Source organism: Echiichthys vipera (assembly GCF_963691815.1).
Source record: "Echiichthys vipera genome assembly, chromosome: X".
Taxonomy (NCBI): domain Eukaryota; kingdom Metazoa; phylum Chordata; class Actinopteri; order Perciformes; family Trachinidae; genus Echiichthys; species Echiichthys vipera.
Window position 1 is genome coordinate 14558140 of NC_139825.1, and position 20246 is coordinate 14578385.

The window sequence follows — 20246 nt, forward strand, 5'->3', positions numbered from 1 at the left end:
TCCACCTCCCCAACTACCACCATCACGTCAGCATCACATCACCCTCATAATTAATTATCCAGCTCCCTGCCAGTCCAGTTCTATTAATATCCAACCCCCCAAAATCCACGAGCACACACACACACACACACACACACACACACACACACACACACACACACACACACACACACACACACACACACACACACACACACACACACGCACACACACTTTTATGTCCATACTGGCCCTGGGCAGCTAATTAATATCAGAATTTAATGGTGCTGCACTACATTTATTGGCATTTGTAGCTTGCTATGAGCCGCAGTATTGGAGTGCTGCTAGCGGTTTTATACTTTCCTCAATGTTTCATCTTATTGCATGACCAAATTTCGACTTTGATAGTACATGGATCTGAGTTTTGTGTGGTACACCACTGTTATACACAGCAAAGTCTGTGTTGCCCCCCACAGGAAAATAGGACATGGTCAATTTCAGCTCTCCAATTTATCTGTTGGGTCTAATAGCAGCTGTGCATCACCCATCTCTATCCATCAAAATATGTATCACAATCAGCTCCATGTTTGCTGAAGCAAAGCTGATTAAAGCCAGTCTAACAGGGTTTTTTTTAGCTCAACTTTAATCCACAAGTGACCATGGGCTGCAGTTCACTGAATCACAGTCAAAGATGTTGTGCAATTCTGCCATCAAATATTCAGTTGTCACTTTCATTCCATATTTTGTATGTAATCCAGACTTGGACAGGTAAAATGCACTGTTTTTTATTGAAGTCAAAAATCAATTATAATAAAATTAGTTATTATTAATTAATTATAAAGCAAGTATGAATGAATTATTAAATAAAAAAGCTCAGGACAAGGACTCTGTATGCCCTGTACTGTTTTTATATAACACTGTTTAACTTTAACTTTTAACTTATCTACATAACTTTCAGCGACAGAAACACTTGACTAGTTACTCTCCTGCCAAGATTTCATGCATAAGGTCATTATCTACGGCAAAATGACGACCATTCATTGCTGTCTGCACAGAAAATGGGGACCTCTGATCTTTCATTGAAACACACTGGCATGATTAATTCAGCAGAAAGCAATAATCCTTCATCGGTCTCCTTTTTCAATCTTTTTACAAGGAAGATGTAAATGATGGGTAGGATATAAAGAGCGATTCATTTTTTTTTTTTTTTTTACATACCATTTTTTTTTTTTTTAACATATAAAAGCAATATACAGGAGGCATTATTAAAATGTTGCAGGCCATATAGTAATGCATTCATTTCATCCTGCAGGTGTCTTTCCTGTGTAAACAGCACTTTTCGCTGCCACTGGTGTAAATACCGCAACCTGTGCACCCATGACCCCAGCAGCTGTTCTTTCCAGGAAGGCAGAGTCAACGCCTCAGAGGTACTGTAGTATATTCTCATTAACGTAAAGAAATTTACAGCGTTCATTAGCTGATTAAAGTGTAGATTTCAAGAAAACCATTTATCGCTTCCTGTGTGAAACTTTTACTTTAAAGGCACAATCCATGATGTAAGAGTAAAACTATAGCTCCACCAAAGCATTAAATAGACACAGCCACACTAGCACCTCTATTAGTTTTTAGGCACAACAGTGCTTTGAGTTAAATGCTAACACGCTCACAATAACAGCCGCAAAAAACAAAGAAGGCTCCTGGACAAAGGGAAATGTGACCTGATGATGGTGCTAGAAAAAAAGTCAGAGGATCATTAATGTTATTAAACTTAGAAGGATACGAATGCTGTACCAACTGTCTTAGAAATCTGTTGGTGCTAGAAGAAAAAACAGGATCACTAAAGTCCTCATTGTCTAGCATTTATGAGTATCTGTGCAAAGGTTTGTACCAATCCATCCAGTAGGTTTCGAGATATTATACTGGATAAATTAAAACTTGTTGATGGTTCTAGACAGGTGCGTCGTAAGACCTGGGCATTCGGGGCTATAGCCCCGGATCTCTTGGAAATAGCCTCGGACCTCTGTGTCATCATCAAAAAAACCATAATGATGATGAAAATAGCCCAGTATAGTAGACTTGTATGTGGTTGCATTACCAGCAGCCAGAGATGCAACAGTGTAGCAGTGAAAATCGCAAAATTGACACGTCCACACACTGACAAGTGATAACTTCAGAATCAAACTTAAGGCAGACTGAGGGACGCTGCTTCGGTTTAATAGTGACTGTGTTAACTGGAGACTTTCAGCTGAGTGCCTCTGTGGTTGCAGATGATGAAAACAGGATTATGTTTTTAAGAGAGATACTCATAGATTGTTTACAACTACTACACCAGAGTGACAGATACGTGGCTGCTGGAGCACCGGGTTAATCTCTTGACTTGCATTTGTTTTCCTACAAATCTCCTAAAAAAGTTTTGTTCTTTGAGGTGGTGAATAAAATTCTACCCACACGTGTTTACACAGGCAGGTTTCAAAGACAAACAGATTTATTTAGAAAATTAATTAGAGATAGGTATTTTTAGGAAGAACAACTCTCCTCCTGTTTAATGTAACAACAAGCAACGTATAAACGCCACTGACACATTTACTCAAACGAAACTATAAAGACTGATCAGGTAGGTGACGTTATGTTTAAAATTGTCAGGAAAAACACAACATTGAGGCATTCACAAGGTCAGCTACGCACCTGCCATCACTATAGCAACCGCGGACGCTTTCAGCTGAAAGTGTCCAGTTAACGCGTTAAACCCAAACACTCAGGAGAGAAGACGTCCGTCAGAGCAGTGATGTCTTCTAGTCTGTACAGTTTTTAGGAGACCTGCAGTGGATTCAACCCGGTCCACTTGACATCAGGTCGGTGCATGATAGTGTTTCTGAGGCTGTAGGCTGTTCTTATGTCTCATTCTGGCTGCTGGGGTCTGTGCGGACCTAAACATTAACCTCTTCAGTAGGCCTGCCCGACAGGAGTCACACATGACCAGGTCTTTCCTTTAATTCCCAAACTACGCCACAATTGCATGTTTATCAGCCCAATTTCATAAGTTTCTCGGGGGAGAGACCCCCGTATCCCGATTTGAAAGGACTCTGACTTCGGGGCTACAGCCCCGGATGTTTTCACGAGCTAGTGACACGCCTGGTTTAGATGAAAAACCAGAGGGTCACCAAAGTTATTAGGATTCATCCTCTGTGTATCATGGATATATATTCCAAATTCCATGGCAATCCATCCAGTAGTTTGTAAGATATTTCATTCTGGACCAAAGTGGTGGTCTGACTGACTGCCATTGCCATCCCTAGAGTCACACCACTAGGCTGTCTCAAAGTTACAGACTGGGCCACTGAGAGGCTTAGAAATGCTGCAAAAAGAAAAGAGTATAGTACTATCACTACAGATAGAAATAGTTGTGTGTAGTAGCATATGAATGCAAATTATATTTGGATAAGCGATTTGTTTGCCCCGTTAATCTTTATGTTTATATTCATATGTATTAATACGGATTACAAAATGCAGATGGAAAAGCATATACACAAATGGAAAGAAAGCTGCATAGATAAACAAATATATAGATATTATAGATAGAAACCTACATACTGTAGATATCTCAATTAATCTCCAAAGGGGATATCAGTAAAGAAAAATGGTATATTATGTATGTGTAATGTTAAGGCTTAACTCTGGATCGTCCAATTACATGTGTTCCTATGCTGTTTTCACAGGACTGCCCTCAGCTCCTTCACTCTGGGGAAATTCTCCTTCCGGCCGGCGAGATCCGACCCATCACTCTGAGGGCTCGAAACCTTCCCCAGCCACAGTCGGGCCAGCGGGGCTATGAGTGTGTGGTGCATGTGCAGGGTGTCAGTCACCGCGTCACAGCGCTGCGCTTCAACAGCACCAGCGTGCAGTGCCAGAACAGCTCGGTATGACCTCAAACACTCCCAGTGGGAGTCTCACAGCTGTCAAATGAGGCAGACAGCTTGGATGCTGTGTAGACAAGGTACATAGGGTACATCAGTGAACACAGCCTGAGGTGTTGAGCACACTGAGGAGAAAGTTGGCGAAAGGGAAAGTGAGAGTGATGAGGAAAGGTAAAAAACATGTGAGAGAGAGGACTGACAAAGAAGGAAGGAAGGAAGCAAGGAAGGAAGGAAGGAAGGAAGAAATGATGTTTGATATGAATACAGAAGATTTTTGTTAAACATTGCAGATAACAGGCTAAATTTCAATGCAGAGCATACCTTGCTACTCTGTGACAATGAATGAAAAGGCCATTTTCTTCAGATGTGAATGATCAGCCACCCCAGCCAGCCTACATGTCAAAGAGGAGAAGAGCAGACAACCATGGCAGAAATGACAGATGGTTAAAAGCCTCGTCCCTCTGCTTCCCTTTCATACTCTCATTTTCCTCCACTCTGTGTTTTCGATGCATCTTTTTTTCTTTTTCTTTCTATCATCTCTCTCATTTTGACTTTCTCTCTCACTGGATCCACTTACTGCACACTCCCTCACTCTGTTTCTGTTTTTCAGTACATGTACGAGGGTGTGAAGATCAGTGACCTGGCAGTGGACCTCTCCATCGTATGGAACGGCAATTTCATCATCGACAATCCTGAGAAGATTAAAGGTGCCTCTGCCATCCATCACTGCCAGGCCAGAGAAGTGTAAAGCACTCAATCCACAGGGGATAGACGGGTCATAGAGAACGCTTCAAGGCTCCCAAAGGGCCTTGAGAGAAAGTTTACAAAAGCAGGCAGTGTTATCAACAAGCACCCAATCACTTGTGTGCTCGGAGAGGTGAAGGGTGAATCTTCGCTTGCTCAGTTTGGCTCTCACGGCTGCTCTTGGTTTCCTCTCTATCATCATGCAAGAAAAGGTGTTTGTCAGTTGTCATTGTGGTCTGTACATTAAATACATCCCTGTAGTCAAGGATATACAGTGATGGCCATGAATTTTAACAAGACTTGTCATTACGTAGGTAAGATACTTTATATGGGCATAAATATAGGCTACTTACAGGAGAGGATGTAAGAGACAGACTTCAAAGAAGAGGTTTATTGGATTACTGCTGCATTTAAAAAAAAGAATGTACTTGGAAGAAGGAATTTAAACAACCATGCTTTTTTAGGAGTTTAATTTTATTCTCAAGTTGACTGTGCATGGCTGTAGGCAGTCATTTTTGGAGTTGACTGTACTGTTTAAGAATGATTTTGATTGGCTGATGAGAGTTTGACTATAAGTGGAATTCTAATATGACTCCCTCCTGATGTTTTTACAGGATATTGTATGGTTGATTTTTGCTTTTATTACCTATTTATAGCAGTGACATGTGAAATGACTCGATATTTTAACTGACCAGATATCCTCTGTGTAATCTCACAGTGAACCTCTACAAGTGCAGCGCCCAGAGGGACAGCTGTGGCATGTGTCTGCGGGCGGAGAGAAAGTTCCAGTGTGGCTGGTGCAGTGGCGAAGGCCGATGCACCATGAAGCAGCACTGTCCTCCCATCACCCCCTATGCTAGCCGCTGGCTGGACCTTTCTGCCAGGAATGTCAAGTGCACCAACCCACGCATTACTGAGGTCCGTACTTTATTTGTTCGGGCTGTTGTAATAAAAGTTTTGAAACTCAAATTTGGCAAAGCAGCTAAAAGCAATCATGACATGGTAGTAAGTTCTTCTGAAACTTTGACGTTGAAGATGGAAAGAAGGCAAAGTCTTGTTTAATGGGTTTTGTTTGCAATAACAAAAGACAAAGTCATTGACTGAGGTGCGAGATGCATCTGATGTAGAAACCCAGGTGAAGCAGGTTGTTACAATGGCTGAAACTACTTTATTTCAGACTTTATCTCTGACTGCCAATGGAGTGGTAACAGCCAAGACATAACCAAGACATCTGGTTGAATATTCCTGGTAGTATGTCAACAACAAACACTAATTTTATCTGTGGCTACCTTCCAATTTCCCAGCCAAGTGCCTGTTTACCTGAGACTTGAATTTTATCCTAAGCCGACGGAATACCTTAGGTGCTTGACAGCTAAACGAATATGGTCTGTTTAGAAAGTAGTGATGGATCTTTTATGTCACAAACCCCTGTTCATTCTCTTGAATGAGGCACAGTGGGTCAGGCACAGAGATGCAAGGCTCTCCCACTTCAAAGAGCCGCAAGCCTTTGATGTCCCTGTCACATTATTAGTGTTTCTGAAGGAGCTGCAGCAGAATGAATCAACTTCTGAGTGCTGCTCGGGCGTTGCTCCTTTTCTGCTCTGCAGGTCCGAAGGTTTCCTGCTGGCAAACTTAACACAGTGAATAGGTTTCCCAAGCTTTTTTTATTCACTGAATTATTCATTAAAGTTTGTTTTGAATTATGGTGAATTTCAAGGCTTTTTAACAAAGTATGCAGTTTCGCCCTCCAGATGACAATGCCACGGGGGGGCGTTCTCAAATTTTTCCACTCTAGGACCTGGTAACAAAAAAATACTGTTTTCAGGCTCTGATAACGCCGGCTACGTGTGGATAGTCGGCCTTATCGATACTAAAGATGTGCGGTTACAGGAAAATGCGCCCTTGTGTCAACGATCCCAAAGGCAACTGGAGTTATGAATCTGAAGAATCAATAAACTAAATAACTTTGCACTTCCAGTTGGTGCTAAGAGTTTAGGTATCCTTTAACCAGGGCCAGTATTATTGTACTAAAGTAGCTTATTATTTTGATAATGTACTCTAAAGTTTCAGTCACACAGGGGCTTACACAGACTTAGCTTTACTCCATAATTATATTTCTCTTGGGTTGGGAAAACCATTTAAACTATGTGACTCTCAACTAAAACTTTAGCTAATTACACTGAATTATTACTTTGGGGTTAAACTCTCTTTATGGCACATTATTCTCCAATATGGGAAACTCTGGGATATATTGTCCTATTGCCTTTAATTGAACAATCTTATTTTATTGTACAGAAATGTCCTTGCATTACAGGTTTTACAGTTACGCAATTTTCTCATATGAAGCCCTGACACTGTGTGATGAATCAAGTCCAGACAAAGTCTCCCTTTCACACATGTAGCACACAACAGCAGATTGGGTCAGATGCGTTCTCACTTCATGTCAATAAAGTTAGCAGATTTGTAACTTGGTCCTAAAACAACCCAGTCTCTTGAGAATTTCGACATCAGCCCTCACTGACAGAAGTTCCCGAATCTCAATGTACCCCATGTCATCAACATGCCCACTCACTCACTGTGAATTCTCCAGACAATGAGCTGCTCTTTTTACACATGGGCTCATACAGACTTTGTACTAAGGAGGTAGCAGGGTAAAGTGGGGTCCAACTGATTCGATCATTTGTGATCTTGCATACATCTCAACCGGATAATTTCAGGTTTGCAGTACATGTGCGAAAGGGGCTTTAGTTAACAATAAGAAGCTGTGCTCAGTTATATGGACAAAACTGACAAGCTGGTATCTGAGAACCTATCCCTGTACATCAAATCTGTTCTTCATCTTTATATTAATTTCATCTCCTTCCTATCTAGGTGAGCCCAGTGGCAGGTCCTCTGGAAGGGGGCACACTGGTCACCATCCAGGGCCTGAACCTGGGTCTGTCTTTCTCTGAGCTGGAGGGCAACGTGGAGGTGGCGGGTAGGCAGTGCACCCCACAGGAGGAAGGATACATCACCGCAGAACAGTAAGAGAGACCCCCCCCCCTCCTCTGCTCCGACACACATGGATTCATACTGTACAGTACTATACAAAGACATACTGTAAAGATGCAAGCACACACAAATAAATCTCTTTTTCACTCACACCATTTTTGTCACAGTCACTAGCAGAATCTGTGAATTAGCTGGAGCCCAGTGATGCTTCATCAGGTAGTAGGATTGTGTGTGGGGGTCTTTGCATTGCTCTGGTGCAGTCAGAGCAAGAGGAAGAGACAGTCTTTGTGTTGTTGTCGTTATGAGGCTGTCGGCACAGCTGTAATTGAAATGCGCTGCATGTCGCTGACTGGAGGGACAATCTGTTAGCCATGTGTTTCTCTCACAGCCATGTAATGCGATTGGGCTCAGGCTGCAGGGACTTTATTTATATCCTTGTAAAAAAGAAAAAAAGAGAAAAGAACATGCTAGCAGAAAATTGGAAAACTCTCGTGATGTATGAATAGAAGGGATGGGCAGGGACGATTCATTGGATGCTCTTATTGTAGAGGGAAATGCAGAGTTTCTTGTGCAGAGCAGTGCAGTCGGTGGGGCCATTCATTCGGCACACAGTGCTTTAAAACATGGCATTACAACTGTTACAACCATTAATTTCAGCATGGGGTCAGTTGCTATAATGACTTATTCATGGCACACTTTATCTTATTGACCTGACAGGCAATACTGATTTATTGAAGAAACCCCTATGTTGTCATGGCAACGGAAGGTAATGGTGGGTGGCAATCGGCTGAAGATGGGGAGGGGTGTAGTTTATCATATGAGTTATATTGCTGTTATAGGTTTCCCATTAGGAAGAAAGATGGCCCTCTGTATTGACCCACAACTTCTATGAAAGTCTGCTTCAATCACACTGGCCAGCAGAGGCCACCCCCCCCCCCCGTGCCATCATAACAAATGTGTTACAGTGCAGTGATTCTGGTGTGTGCGTGTGTGTGTGTGTGTGTGTGTGTGTGTGTGTGTGTGTGTGTGTGTGTGTGTGTGTGTGTTGTATGCACAATGATCTGTTGCATTACATTTTTTGTTTACACCTACATTTGTGGATTTGTGTGTTTTGACAGGATTGTTTGCGAGATGGCTGCAGCTCCTAAAGGAAGTGCTCCAGGTCCAGTTAAGCTGTGTGTTGGCGAATGCAGACCAGAACTACGCGCACAGTCCTCCCAGCTCTACTCCTTTGTGGTAATTCTGCAACTGGAACACATTTACTTTGTCCATTTGTTCTGGAGCAAACATAAAGTGTTTGCAATGAATTTCGACATTTTGAACATGCAGGCATGGGGAGAAACTGAATGCATGGAATGGGCCTCTAACCTAAAACCTGTTTTTTCTGGGTTGGAATTTCACCATCATTTTGTATTTAAAGCAGAAAACAGGAACAACATCACAGTACAAAGAAAATGGAGCCCATATTTAGCGATAAGGTAATCCAAAAGTAGCTTAATCAAGTTACGTTACTTTAATATTGTGATACTTGGATTAAGTTATTGACTATATTTTTACATTTTCTTAAACAGTTTAGTAATTGTAGATGAATACTTCTGTAATTCTAAAGTAACCCTGCCAACCCTGTGAACATGTGATTGTATGTGAATGCCAAAACAACAATTTGATCTGTTCAAGCCACTACAATCATTAACTGGAGAGAGTATTTTTTCTCAGTACACCATCAGTAGATGTGCATGAGAGAGCTCAATAACATTATGAAGGTGTTTCGAATGGTTTGTTCACTGTGCATTACAGACTTTTGTTTTCTGTTAAAGGTGCACTGTATTATTAACATTTTTTTCAACATTTTTTGATAGGTCATACTTTATTAACCTTTTTTTAAGAAGCTCTTTTGTGTACCTTTTTTGTTAACTTTTTATTTCAACAGAACTTTATTCAGCAAAGGCCAGCAGATGATTAATAAGATGCACTGTACTCTGTGTTTTATCTATGTTGAATGAAACATTAATGAATTTTGGTTCTCCACAGACCCCTTCGATGCTGGCACTGACCCCAGGCAGAGGACCTGAATCTGGGGGCACCAAGGTCACAATTATTGGGGAGAACCTGGGTGCTGGCAGCACTGTTAATGTGTACTTTGGTAATCAGACTTGTGAGCTTTACAGGTGAGTTTGATGAGAGATCACTCTTTTTAAGGGAGCACACATTACAATTAAGTGTTCGTGCGTCACATGAAAATCCTTTATAGTGATTTGTGAGGAGATGAAGAAACCCACAGTGGTAGGTATTGTTCTCTGTGTATTTATAGATATCTATTTAAAGTTCAAAATGCCTCCCATGGTAGGGGTGAGGAGGGTGAGTCAAGGAAGCCATTAGCTAGAGCACCCTCTAATTACAGAGTTCCATCCCTAATGTGTCTGTAACGAAGAAGAGATGGGACAGACTATAATGAGTCCTCTCCCCTCATGGTAATGTGCATGGCTCATGACGGCATGAAGTCAGAGATTTGCCACTGCAGTAGTGAGTGGGCAGAGTCACAGTCAAAGGCATGAATAAATTGCTCTTTTGGTGCTCCCACCAGGAGGACCACTACGGAGATTGTGTGCTTCTCCGCGCCATCTGTGACGAAAGCTGGACCAGTACAAGTCAGTTTGAGTGTGGACCGGGCCAGCGTTCCTGGGAGTCTGGCCTTTGAGTACATAGAAGACCCCACAGTCCAACGCATTGAACCACTGTGGAGCATAACCAGGTAAAACCAAACCTTACCCACAGTGACTTCCTGGTTGATCCAATACAGAAGTCATATCTCCATGACAACACTGAGGGAGTGATTTTTTTTGTACCAGGCTTGGTTTTATTTTATTGGAGGTTTAAGGTTATGAATAATTAGGGGCACAGTCTCTTTAGTGACAGGTAGCCCCTGCCCCTCACTTCTTGGAGGCTAGTTGTCAGGATAAGCACTCTAACTTCGTCATCTCGACCCCGACTTTGGTTATTTGTGTGGTGGTGTTACTATAAGTGACAAGATGGTTTGCTCTTCGGTCAACTATCCAATAGATGGCTTTGGAACACAACGTGTTGGCTCTGTTATGCTAATTGGGATCAGGTTCAGGTTCAGGTTCATTCCCTGGACCTCTTTCCTCTAACATACAAAACTTTAGGGCCTGTCTCACAAAAGAGAACTCAAACAGTAGCAGCATCACAATCAACAAATGATTGATGCTTAAACACTGCAGATACATTTGGCAGTTGTACACATAGACTGTATAGGTCTCACCCATATGAAGCACAAAGTGGGTGGTTCCGTCTGTCACCATTGTGGCAGTGTCCTACGCTGCCTAACTCCTGGCTAATCCAAAAATAGGCAAAGAGGCGGAGCGTGGATGAAGCTGAGGTGGGCAAAATTGGGCCTGCAGTCTATGCTAACCGCCTGTGACAGCAACCACCTGACTCTCAAAGCAGCCAGCCCTTAATTATGTATAACATTAACCGTTTATATAATTTAAACGAAGGAATTATTAAAAAACATCTCTTTATTTACAGTTGTAATGAATGAGAAATTTAGCTACAGGGACCAAAACCATTTTTGTATCAGGCTGTAAACAGGTTTCTTTCTGCTGAAAAGTTGGGCCTTTTTGACATGAGGGTCTATGGGGATTGACATGCTTTTGGAGCCTCACTTGGAAATTTAAGGAACTACAGGGTATGGCATTTTTCAGCCCCAGAGTTTGCCGCTTAGACTTAAGGGCAAACATTTTTTGCAAGTATGGTGTTAGTTTTGATAAGAGAAACGTGTAATAATTAATTACAAAATTTGTTGAACCAGGATCCTGGTTGATTGGAGATTCTAAGTAGGTGTAAATGGGAGCTTGAGCTGCCCCTTATATTGCACTGTTTTCTTTTTTAAAGATTTCTTTTGGCAGTTTTCAAGCCTTTATTATACAGGACAGACAGGAAGCGGGTTGAGACATGCAGCAAAGGGCCGCAGGTCGAAGTTGAACCCGCGGCCGCTGCCTCAAGTACTTTCAGCCTCTTTACATGGAGCGTCTGCTCTAACCACTGTGCCGCCGGCCACCCATGTTTTCCATTTTGTTCCAGTCGTAATGCTATAAAATCCCAAACCATCCAGTGTTGTAGAACAAACACTGTGCACACAAGGCGCAAATCTATTTGTAGAAAGTATAACGTCAGTGATACTGTATGGCAAACAAAGACAGGATGACGCACATAAGCAAAAGTAAATGTGTGTTGGGCAAAACATAGACATTTCTGACATTACATTTATTATAAAGTAGTTTTCCAGTTAAAATTGAATAATATTAAAACCAGCTCCTGCCTACGTGTGGTGACCTACCCAGTACAGATTATCAAGGCATCAGGAAAACTGTGAGTCAGGTTTACGAGAAGAATGATGCAAAGAGCTGAGGTGTTGTGGTTGTCAGTTATGTGTGTGACAGTTGTGATGCTGCAAATATTACAGTGAAAGTGAATTTGCTGCATAAACATTTCTATCACAGCTGAAAGGTGTGTTACATGTATTCCAATAAATATAAAAAATGGCAGTTAATTTGGTTTCAGGATTACCTAGCACTACATCCCTGCAGATTAGACTTCAGAGAGGCACCCTGGCCCTCAGCCTAGTGACAGGAGGAGCTTTGTGGAGCTGCAATCAAGAGCCCTCATCATGAATGTGCAGTCCCACTATGTGGCCCTACAAGCTTAGGTACCCTTTGAAGTGTGAGAAGAGAAGGATTGGCACTCTGTCAGGCTTACTAGACTGGACAGTTTTTTTTAAAGGCATTTTTTCATCACTTCTCTCTTGTATTTTCCCCTCTTTGTCTCTTTTTTCTCGACTTTCCAAAGCCATACTCATACTGCAGCACAGGTTAGACAAAGATTAGAGAGTGTTGTTTATTTTAATCACATCTAGCAAAGATAAGTAAACAAGCAGCACCTGTATTCATGCTATGCCAACCTCACAGTCATGGATGAATATAAAATAGCAGCCAGCTGGTTTACCGTTTGATCTGCCCAATAACAAAGAGCAAGCTACCATGCCAGTTATACCTCCTCAAACTTGCATTAATGCAGTTTCTGTGGAAAATGCGGGGTTTGCAAGTTAAAAAGATTGCTCTCTCTGCAGCTGTCACTCTAATTAAATCATGGTTAATCATGGTTTGGATTCCTATATAGGCTACCTGGAGCTGAAGTAGAGTGCTTTCATATGTATGTGTGTTTCTTCAGAATAATCTTCTTTCTTTCTTGCAAACAGTGGACACACCACCCTGACAGTGACTGGAACCAACCTGGATGTCATTCAGGAGCCGCGTGTCAGAGTCAAATATGCTGGCCATGAATCTGTCAATGTGAGTGTGATGGCCGCGCTCAACTTTTATTGGTGTTGCTTACTCAAGTAAATGGAAGTGTCACAGTAAAGTTGTTCTTTATTGACAATTGTAAAGGTAGATTTAGGGCTGTGGTCAATGCTGCTTTTTGTTTTTACATGCTGATTTGTAGTGACATCTTTGTAAAACCTTTATGCAGTTTTGGTCACAATTTCTTTTAACTCATGATAGGATGACCGATGTTTAGAGATGGTTTAGTTTTGAGTACAAAAACACAGAACCACAGATGTTCTTGGATTCTGTATATCCACAGAACTACCAAAGTGTGAACAAAGTCAGAAACAACCAGTCCTTGTACCAAACAGCCTGCAGAAAATTGGAGAGAAAATTAAACAACAAGAGCTTGCATATAAAGGGTTTCATTTAAAATTGGTATTATTATTATTATTATTATTTTTTTAAAAGATTTCATGCCTTTATTTTACCGGACAGCTGGAGATTGACATGAAATGAGAGGAAGAGAGAGTGATATGCAGCAAAGGGCCTCAGATCGTAGCCGAACCCTGGGCCGCTGCGTCAAGGACTTTTAGCCTCTATATATAGGGCCCGCTCTAACCACTGAGACACCAGGCGCCCCCCAAATTGAGATTAAAAAAAAAACTGTCATGAAAGTACGACTCAGTTTTGGAAGGTGATTTATGGTGCTGATTCTGCTCGCTTGAGCTCCTCAGGCAGGTCACTTCAAAGTGATTGATTGTTCCAAAGTGTTGGGGCCCCGTGGCATAAGTCCAGTCACCTTTAGCCTTTATTTTTCCACTTTGGACCTGTCAGGGAATCACCTAAGGATCTGAAACTGCACACTGGCTGAAGGAGGGTCGAAACTCCTGGAGGACACTATGGGCTCGACCTTGAAATAGATCAATATATTCTTAAAAATCAATTCTAAACTGAAGAGATGCCAGAAATGTAATGATAAGATTTCTTGCTTGTAAGATACATTTTATTGATGCCAAAAACAGGTAAATATGATATAAAGGTATTGATGGCTTTGGCTATACCAATAAATTATATATTGTCAACTTGGGAAATTGTTTGGAAATAATTGGACGGTAAAATTGAAAATATCTTAATTGTTAGCACAGCAGTGGGAAGAAACATTGTACCTTAAGGTTATAACACTGAGGCGGAGGAAGCACATGAAAGAAAACCAAGATAAGGTCACTGAAAATGTAAGAACTTCAAATGTGTATGAAGAAGAGTTTTTCTTTAAATGTAGACGAAGTTGTAAGTGAGATGCCCTTAGCTAATTAAATGGTGTGTTAATGATGCCAGCCCAGAATTTGAGCCAGTCAATTAAAACTGCATGTTTTACAGTGTCACTGGCAGCACTGAGATCTGAAGGAATTAAAGCTGAACTTTAACCTGCATCAGCTGCTAAAAGAGGGTCATTGGTAAATTTAATGAGGGCACTCTCTTTATCACACATATCTCGAAAACATCGCTGGAATTGCTTAAAAATATTTTTAATCACAAAAGCAGTTAATCGTCTTGAAACAACTTTCTGTGAAACAACTTTCTGTGAAACCTTAGATAAAAACTGAAGCTTATAATTTTGCCTGAAGCTGGGGAATTAGGATCTGCTTGATTTTGAGAGGGATTTTCAAGAACTGCAGAGGAAAACAGAAACAGCGTGCCAATGCCAGAGAGCTAATGGTAATTGACATAAAGTACCAATAACTAACAACAGTAGTGACAAAGACATGTTTCAGAAATTTAGAATTAAGTGTGTTTAAAACACAATTTCTGATGATTATGCAGGAAAAATGGCTTTAAAAACAGATAAAAATGCCCCCATTAAACATATGACCCAGCTCTCAGGGATGCATTTAGTGTTAGTACAGAGACTACAGGGCCCTGCTTGCTGCCATCAGTTTGTTGATGGCTGGGCCGCTGTCAAAAAACACACTTCACCAGGAGTATGAACTGTTATGGGGGAAACCACAACCTTAATCTCAGATTATTTAGGGACAGAGACGGGTATATGTTAATACACATGTTAATCACAATATGAATAAAGGCCACATTTAGGCCTGAAATAAGACATCCTTTCAGTTTTATTAAGCAAAAGTGTCTTCTAGGTTTATAAAAAGTACAATTGGCCTCAATGTATTCACAGGAGTTGAGATCAACAATAAAGATAAAAAAGAAAACCTTTTAAAAGTTGGAACCATTGTTATCAAAAGACATTTCTGACTTGATTATTTTAATCTAAGATTTGTCCATTAATTTATGGGATTATTTTTCATACAGAATACAACACTGTGAGCCATTACATCGATAATGTGTATGAAGATGTCTACAGCCTGGTTTATCAAGGACTGTATATGTTTCGACATGTGTATTATTGACTGATTTGTTTCCTCTCCAGGTGTGCAAAGTGCTGAACACAACCACCATAAGCTGCTTCGCCCCCTCTCTGAAGGCGGAGTACACTGCAGACCAGGAGACGGTCAAACAAGTGGATGAGTTTGGCTTTGTCTTCAACAATGTCCAAGCTCTGCTCACCTACAACAACACAAGCTTTGTCTACTACCCCAACCCTTACCTGGAACCCCTCAGTCTATCAGGTGTTCTGGAGCAGAAACCTGGTTCTCCAATCATACTCAAAGTATGTCAGACTACTACTACTGCTATCCTGGTTTCTTTTTTGAATTCCATGTAAGAGAGGAAAGTCTATAACTACTTCCAGTCACAAAGACAACAAGGCTACTGCTTATCATTTTTGGAATGGTTTTTCCCATCTGCCTTTCTCTCTTACACCATGTGCAATTACTGTGCACACCTTTACTTCTGTTTACAGTTGAGGAACAGCATGGTAGATTGCTTTGCCCCTTGACTCAGTCTGCATGTGTTTGGCAAAATCATTTAACTGATTTCTCAGTGGCTCTCAGTGTAGAATGCACTGCCAGTCTTCAAGAAGATTGATTACAGTAATTATAATATGCAATGTATGTGATCAGCAAGAAATTATGTTACAAACCAAAAACAACAGAGAAAATCCATTTGTATAATGCATATAGTTACTGTACAGTAGATACACTTAAAAAACACATCTGATGCTATTGATCCTTTGTCTGTGAGGATTACTCTTGACTTTGTGTTGTGTAAGAATTTTTTTTTTTTTTTTACGTTTAACACATTGTTACTCTCTGCGGTTTTGTATAGTGCTTCTCTAACTGTGTTGCAGGGACGTAACCTGGTGCCATCTGCATCTGGTGGAGCCCGGCTGAATTACACCGTGCTGATCGGAGATACGCCCTGTTCTCTCACAGTGTCTGACACTCAGTTACTCTGCGAGCCGCCAAACCTCACCGGGCAGCACAAAGTCCTGGTCAGTCTAAAAGTGTTTCTGTCTATCCGTCATTTTTTCTTGCCTTCTGTACATCTGATTGCCTGTCTGAGTGGATGTGGGTCACTGTCTGTAGGTCAGTGCTTGTCTGTGCGTCACTGTGTTTGTGGGTCACTGACAGGCTTTCAGTTAGTCGCTGGCTTACTGTCATTGTCTGTCACTCATGGTCTGGTAGGTTCCCAATTACACCACATTGCAGAATTATTGACAAGCACTCTTGAAAATAATGAGAAAAGAGCTGTAAAAAAGAAAGCGGGAACTTATATAATGAAATCATTTTCCTTTAAAGGCAATTGTGCAGTGAAAATGGTCTATATTGTATTTGCCAATTTAATTCTTCAGCAACAATGTTTTTAATTCAGGCCAGCCTTTTCATGAGTGATTTTCTTATTCTTATTTAAGCATTTTCAACTGAAATACTGTGCTCACGCCTACATTATTATGATTATGATGATGATTATTCAGGTCCAGGTAGGAGGACTCCACATCTCTCCAGGAGAAGTTCACATCCGGTCAGACAGTCTGCTCACTCTTCCTGCTATCTTCAGCATCACTGCTGGAGGAGGGCTACTCCTCATCATCGTCATTATAGTTCTACTGGCCTACAGGCGGAAGTCACATGAGAATGACCTCACTCTGAAGCGCCTGCAGATGCAGATGGACAATCTGGAGTCCCGAGTAGCTCTGGAGTGTAAGGAGGGTGAGTGAGACTGATCTGAATCAAAAGTCACACTCCCCGTCTAGTTTGTAGCGCCATCTGTTGAGATGTTTTGACTAATTGTTTATTGTTAAAACCCCTGAACACCCCCACAGGTGTTTTCAGTTATTCTGGCTGATTAGACCTATGCTTGGGTTGAAGGTGGGCAGGGCTTTGATGGGAATTTGATGGGAATTTATGAGGTCATAAATGTCCGTCTACCAATAAGAATGATAAAGGTGTACTTTGTCCCGCCTTAACAGGTGACTCAGGAAGATGTCAAGCAATCACAGTATACACATCCAAACAGTCCTGAGAAGAGGTCTAATCAACTAGTTAACTGAAAACACCTGTGTGGGTGTTCAGGGGCTTTAGCAAAATCTTTTTGAATAAAGAGCAATTTATTTACAGTATAAGTATATTGGGGAATGATTGAATGGGCATTAATGGTAGCTTTAAAACAAGCTAGCTAAGTTTTGAATACCTGTACTTTGAGTTGCAATAAGGTAAAAAGGTAAAAAAAAAAAAAAAAAACAGCACACAAAATGAAACATATACTGCAAGATCCCAAAATGGCTGGGCACTCTCTTCTAAATATAGCTTTTAAATGTTGTGAAACTCTCATCATTACCACTGTTTGTCATCATTTGATCTGTTAGACATAGAAACAGTCAGAAACAGTTTCTGTGATAAACAGTCAAAAAGATTGCTGTTACAAAATGTTTGGCAAAATGTTTAACGCATACCTCGGTCATGTGCAGCCTTTGCAGAGCTCCAGACAGACATCAACGAGTTGACAAGTGATCTGGACAGAGCTGGCATCCCCTACCTGGACTATCGCACTTACTCAATGAGGGTTCTCTTCCCCGGCATAGATGATCACCCCGTGCTCAGAGAGCTGGAGGTAAGAAACTTTTAAATCAGGGCTACAGCACTTGAATCTAGTTTCAGCCATTTTTCGGACATATTGACCTTAAGGCTCTAGTAAAACCCACACTACATTGAATTCGGCTGGTTGGCAAGTGCTGTCAAACTGCTGTTGAACAAAGCAGCGTGAGCAAATGTCAGTCTACTCACTGTGGTTTGAGGTCTGTTTGTTTAGTGGTGCTCTCTGTCATGCACCTATTCTATTTAGAGTCAGACTTTTCTTGGTCACTGGATAAACTTTCTTTTTCTCTTACATTCAAAACTTTCTAACAAACCCTGTCTTACGCTTCATTGGAAACTTTACAAGTGGGTGCCAATGTTTATGTGTTCCTTTTCATCCATAAACTGGATGTTGAAAGATAAAGGGTCTTCCACATGAGAAAGATCATTGCTTTTTTTGTACTTGTCTTGGGAAGCATTTGTTTTCTTCTGATTTTGACCTCGTTCTCATCAATCTCATTATGTCTCAAGAGGACCTCGCTTTAAAAGGTTATTTTCGTTGTGTTAATTATTGTCCTGACCTCAAGGATTTAATTCTGAAGTACTAATTAGTATAACTAATTTAGAAGAAACTCATGACAAATCATTTGCCTTTTCATTATCTGTAGAACAATTTATCAGGTACTCCAGGTCAAAATGGGGCTGGTATTTCTAAATATAATTGGTTTAATCAAGCTGTTATTATGGTCACAATGATTACTGATTGCAGTTTGAACATCCTGACTTTTTAATCAAAGTAACAGGCTCTTGAATTGTTGCAAATAAATTAAGCATTGTATTATGTATTTTCTTGATAAACCTTATTGCTGAATTTAGAAACTGTGAATCAAAAGTTTCTCGGTGGGAACAGATGTGTCAGGAATAATTGTGTAGCCACACCAGTGGTTCTGTTTTTCACCTGTGCCTTGAGATGGTTTATGTGTATGTGTTATGGCTTTTCTCACCCTTGAATGAGCGTTATCTAATGAGCATGTGCATCTTTGTGTGTGCATGATGCGTGTAGGTGCCGGGGAGCGGACAGGCAAATGTGGAGAAAGCCTTGAAGCAATTTGCACAGCTGGTAAATAACAAGGTCTTCCTGCTGACATTCATCCGTACACTGGAGCTTCAACGCTCCTTCTCCATGCGTGACCGCGGCTACGTCGCCTCGCTCATCATGACCGCTCTGCAGGGGCGGCTGGAGTATGCCACAGACATCCTCAAACACCTGCTCTCAGATCTTATAGAACGCAACCTGGAAAGCAAGAACCACCCCAAACTACTCCTCCGGAGGTAAACCAGTAGTATTACACTGTCGCTAAGACTCAAAAAGATGCTTATAAAAATGGATTAAGTTGTCTGATTCTTTACATTGTGATTTTTTTTTTCATATTGCTTGCTCTGTACAACCAGTCTTTTTACCGGAGCAGCTCAGTGTTAGGTGATAGTTAGTCCAAGTCAGACATATCCTTACTTACTGAAGGGAATTCCATTTAGGTTTAGGTGAAGGTTGGCGCCTGGGTAGAGCATGCCGGAGACAGGACATGAAGCAGATTACACCGCGGTCATGGAGCTGGTTCTTTCTTTGTTCATAAACAATCTTCCTGTTCCTTGAAATTGTCTGATGATTTTGGCATCGCTCCTTACTGACAGAAGTTCCTACATCTTTTCGTATCTCCAGCTAGACATTTTTGTTGGCGTCTTTGTGTAAATTACCCCTTCTTCACCCTTAAATTCTTGTTTTCTCCGGGGTTTGCACCTACCGAACTATACAAACGTCATCAACACGCCTCCTCAGTCGCTGTGAATTCACTGGACAATACAGGTACTGTTCACACAAAAAAGGGGGTGAGAGGGTCTTTAGTTTTAATTGCCAAGAAAATGTGGATATCCAAGTTTTTAAGGGATACTCACTTCAGGGGTAAGCACATTATTGGTACAAACTTTGATGACTCATGTATGTCGTTAAACATTCCTTGTAGGTTTCAGGAACTAAAAGTGGACTTGGAATAAAACCTGATAATTTCTTCCTCACTTGTCCATATTATCCACTGTGGTCAGATCATTGAAACCAGAGGCCTTCCCTGTCAAAAACCTGACCAGTTCAGATCAGCGCTGCTTATCCTTTGGCACAGATAATTCCTTTGTGTTTTGTTACAGCACTTCTTATCGATGAGTAACTAGGCCAGCAAAGGAAAGTCCAACTCTGTTCAGCTTTGTTTTGAGCAGTGGCGTGAAACAGCCATTACAGGTGTGAG

At 41.1% G+C, this 20246-nt stretch overlaps 1 protein-coding gene across 1 annotated transcript in view; it reads left to right on the plus strand.

The window, feature by feature from the left end:
- The window catches only part of LOC310965652 (plexin-A2-like), a gene marked incomplete at both ends in the record, with an annotated part of 64260 nt that overhangs the window by 30659 nt on the left and 13355 nt on the right, over window positions 1–20246 (plus strand). Inside the window, 14 exons of the mRNA XM_083939369.1 lie at window positions 1292–1406; window positions 3696–3896; window positions 4504–4600; window positions 5356–5555; window positions 7509–7660; window positions 8747–8864; window positions 9660–9796; window positions 10213–10380; window positions 12904–12997; window positions 15405–15644; window positions 16224–16367; window positions 16851–17085; window positions 17844–17986; window positions 19013–19281. Of these exons, the coding sequence (XP_083795495.1) occupies window positions 1292–1406; window positions 3696–3896; window positions 4504–4600; window positions 5356–5555; window positions 7509–7660; window positions 8747–8864; window positions 9660–9796; window positions 10213–10380; window positions 12904–12997; window positions 15405–15644; window positions 16224–16367; window positions 16851–17085; window positions 17844–17986; window positions 19013–19281 (2313 nt within the window). The remainder of the gene's footprint in view (window positions 1–1291; window positions 1407–3695; window positions 3897–4503; window positions 4601–5355; window positions 5556–7508; window positions 7661–8746; window positions 8865–9659; window positions 9797–10212; window positions 10381–12903; window positions 12998–15404; window positions 15645–16223; window positions 16368–16850; window positions 17086–17843; window positions 17987–19012; window positions 19282–20246) is intronic.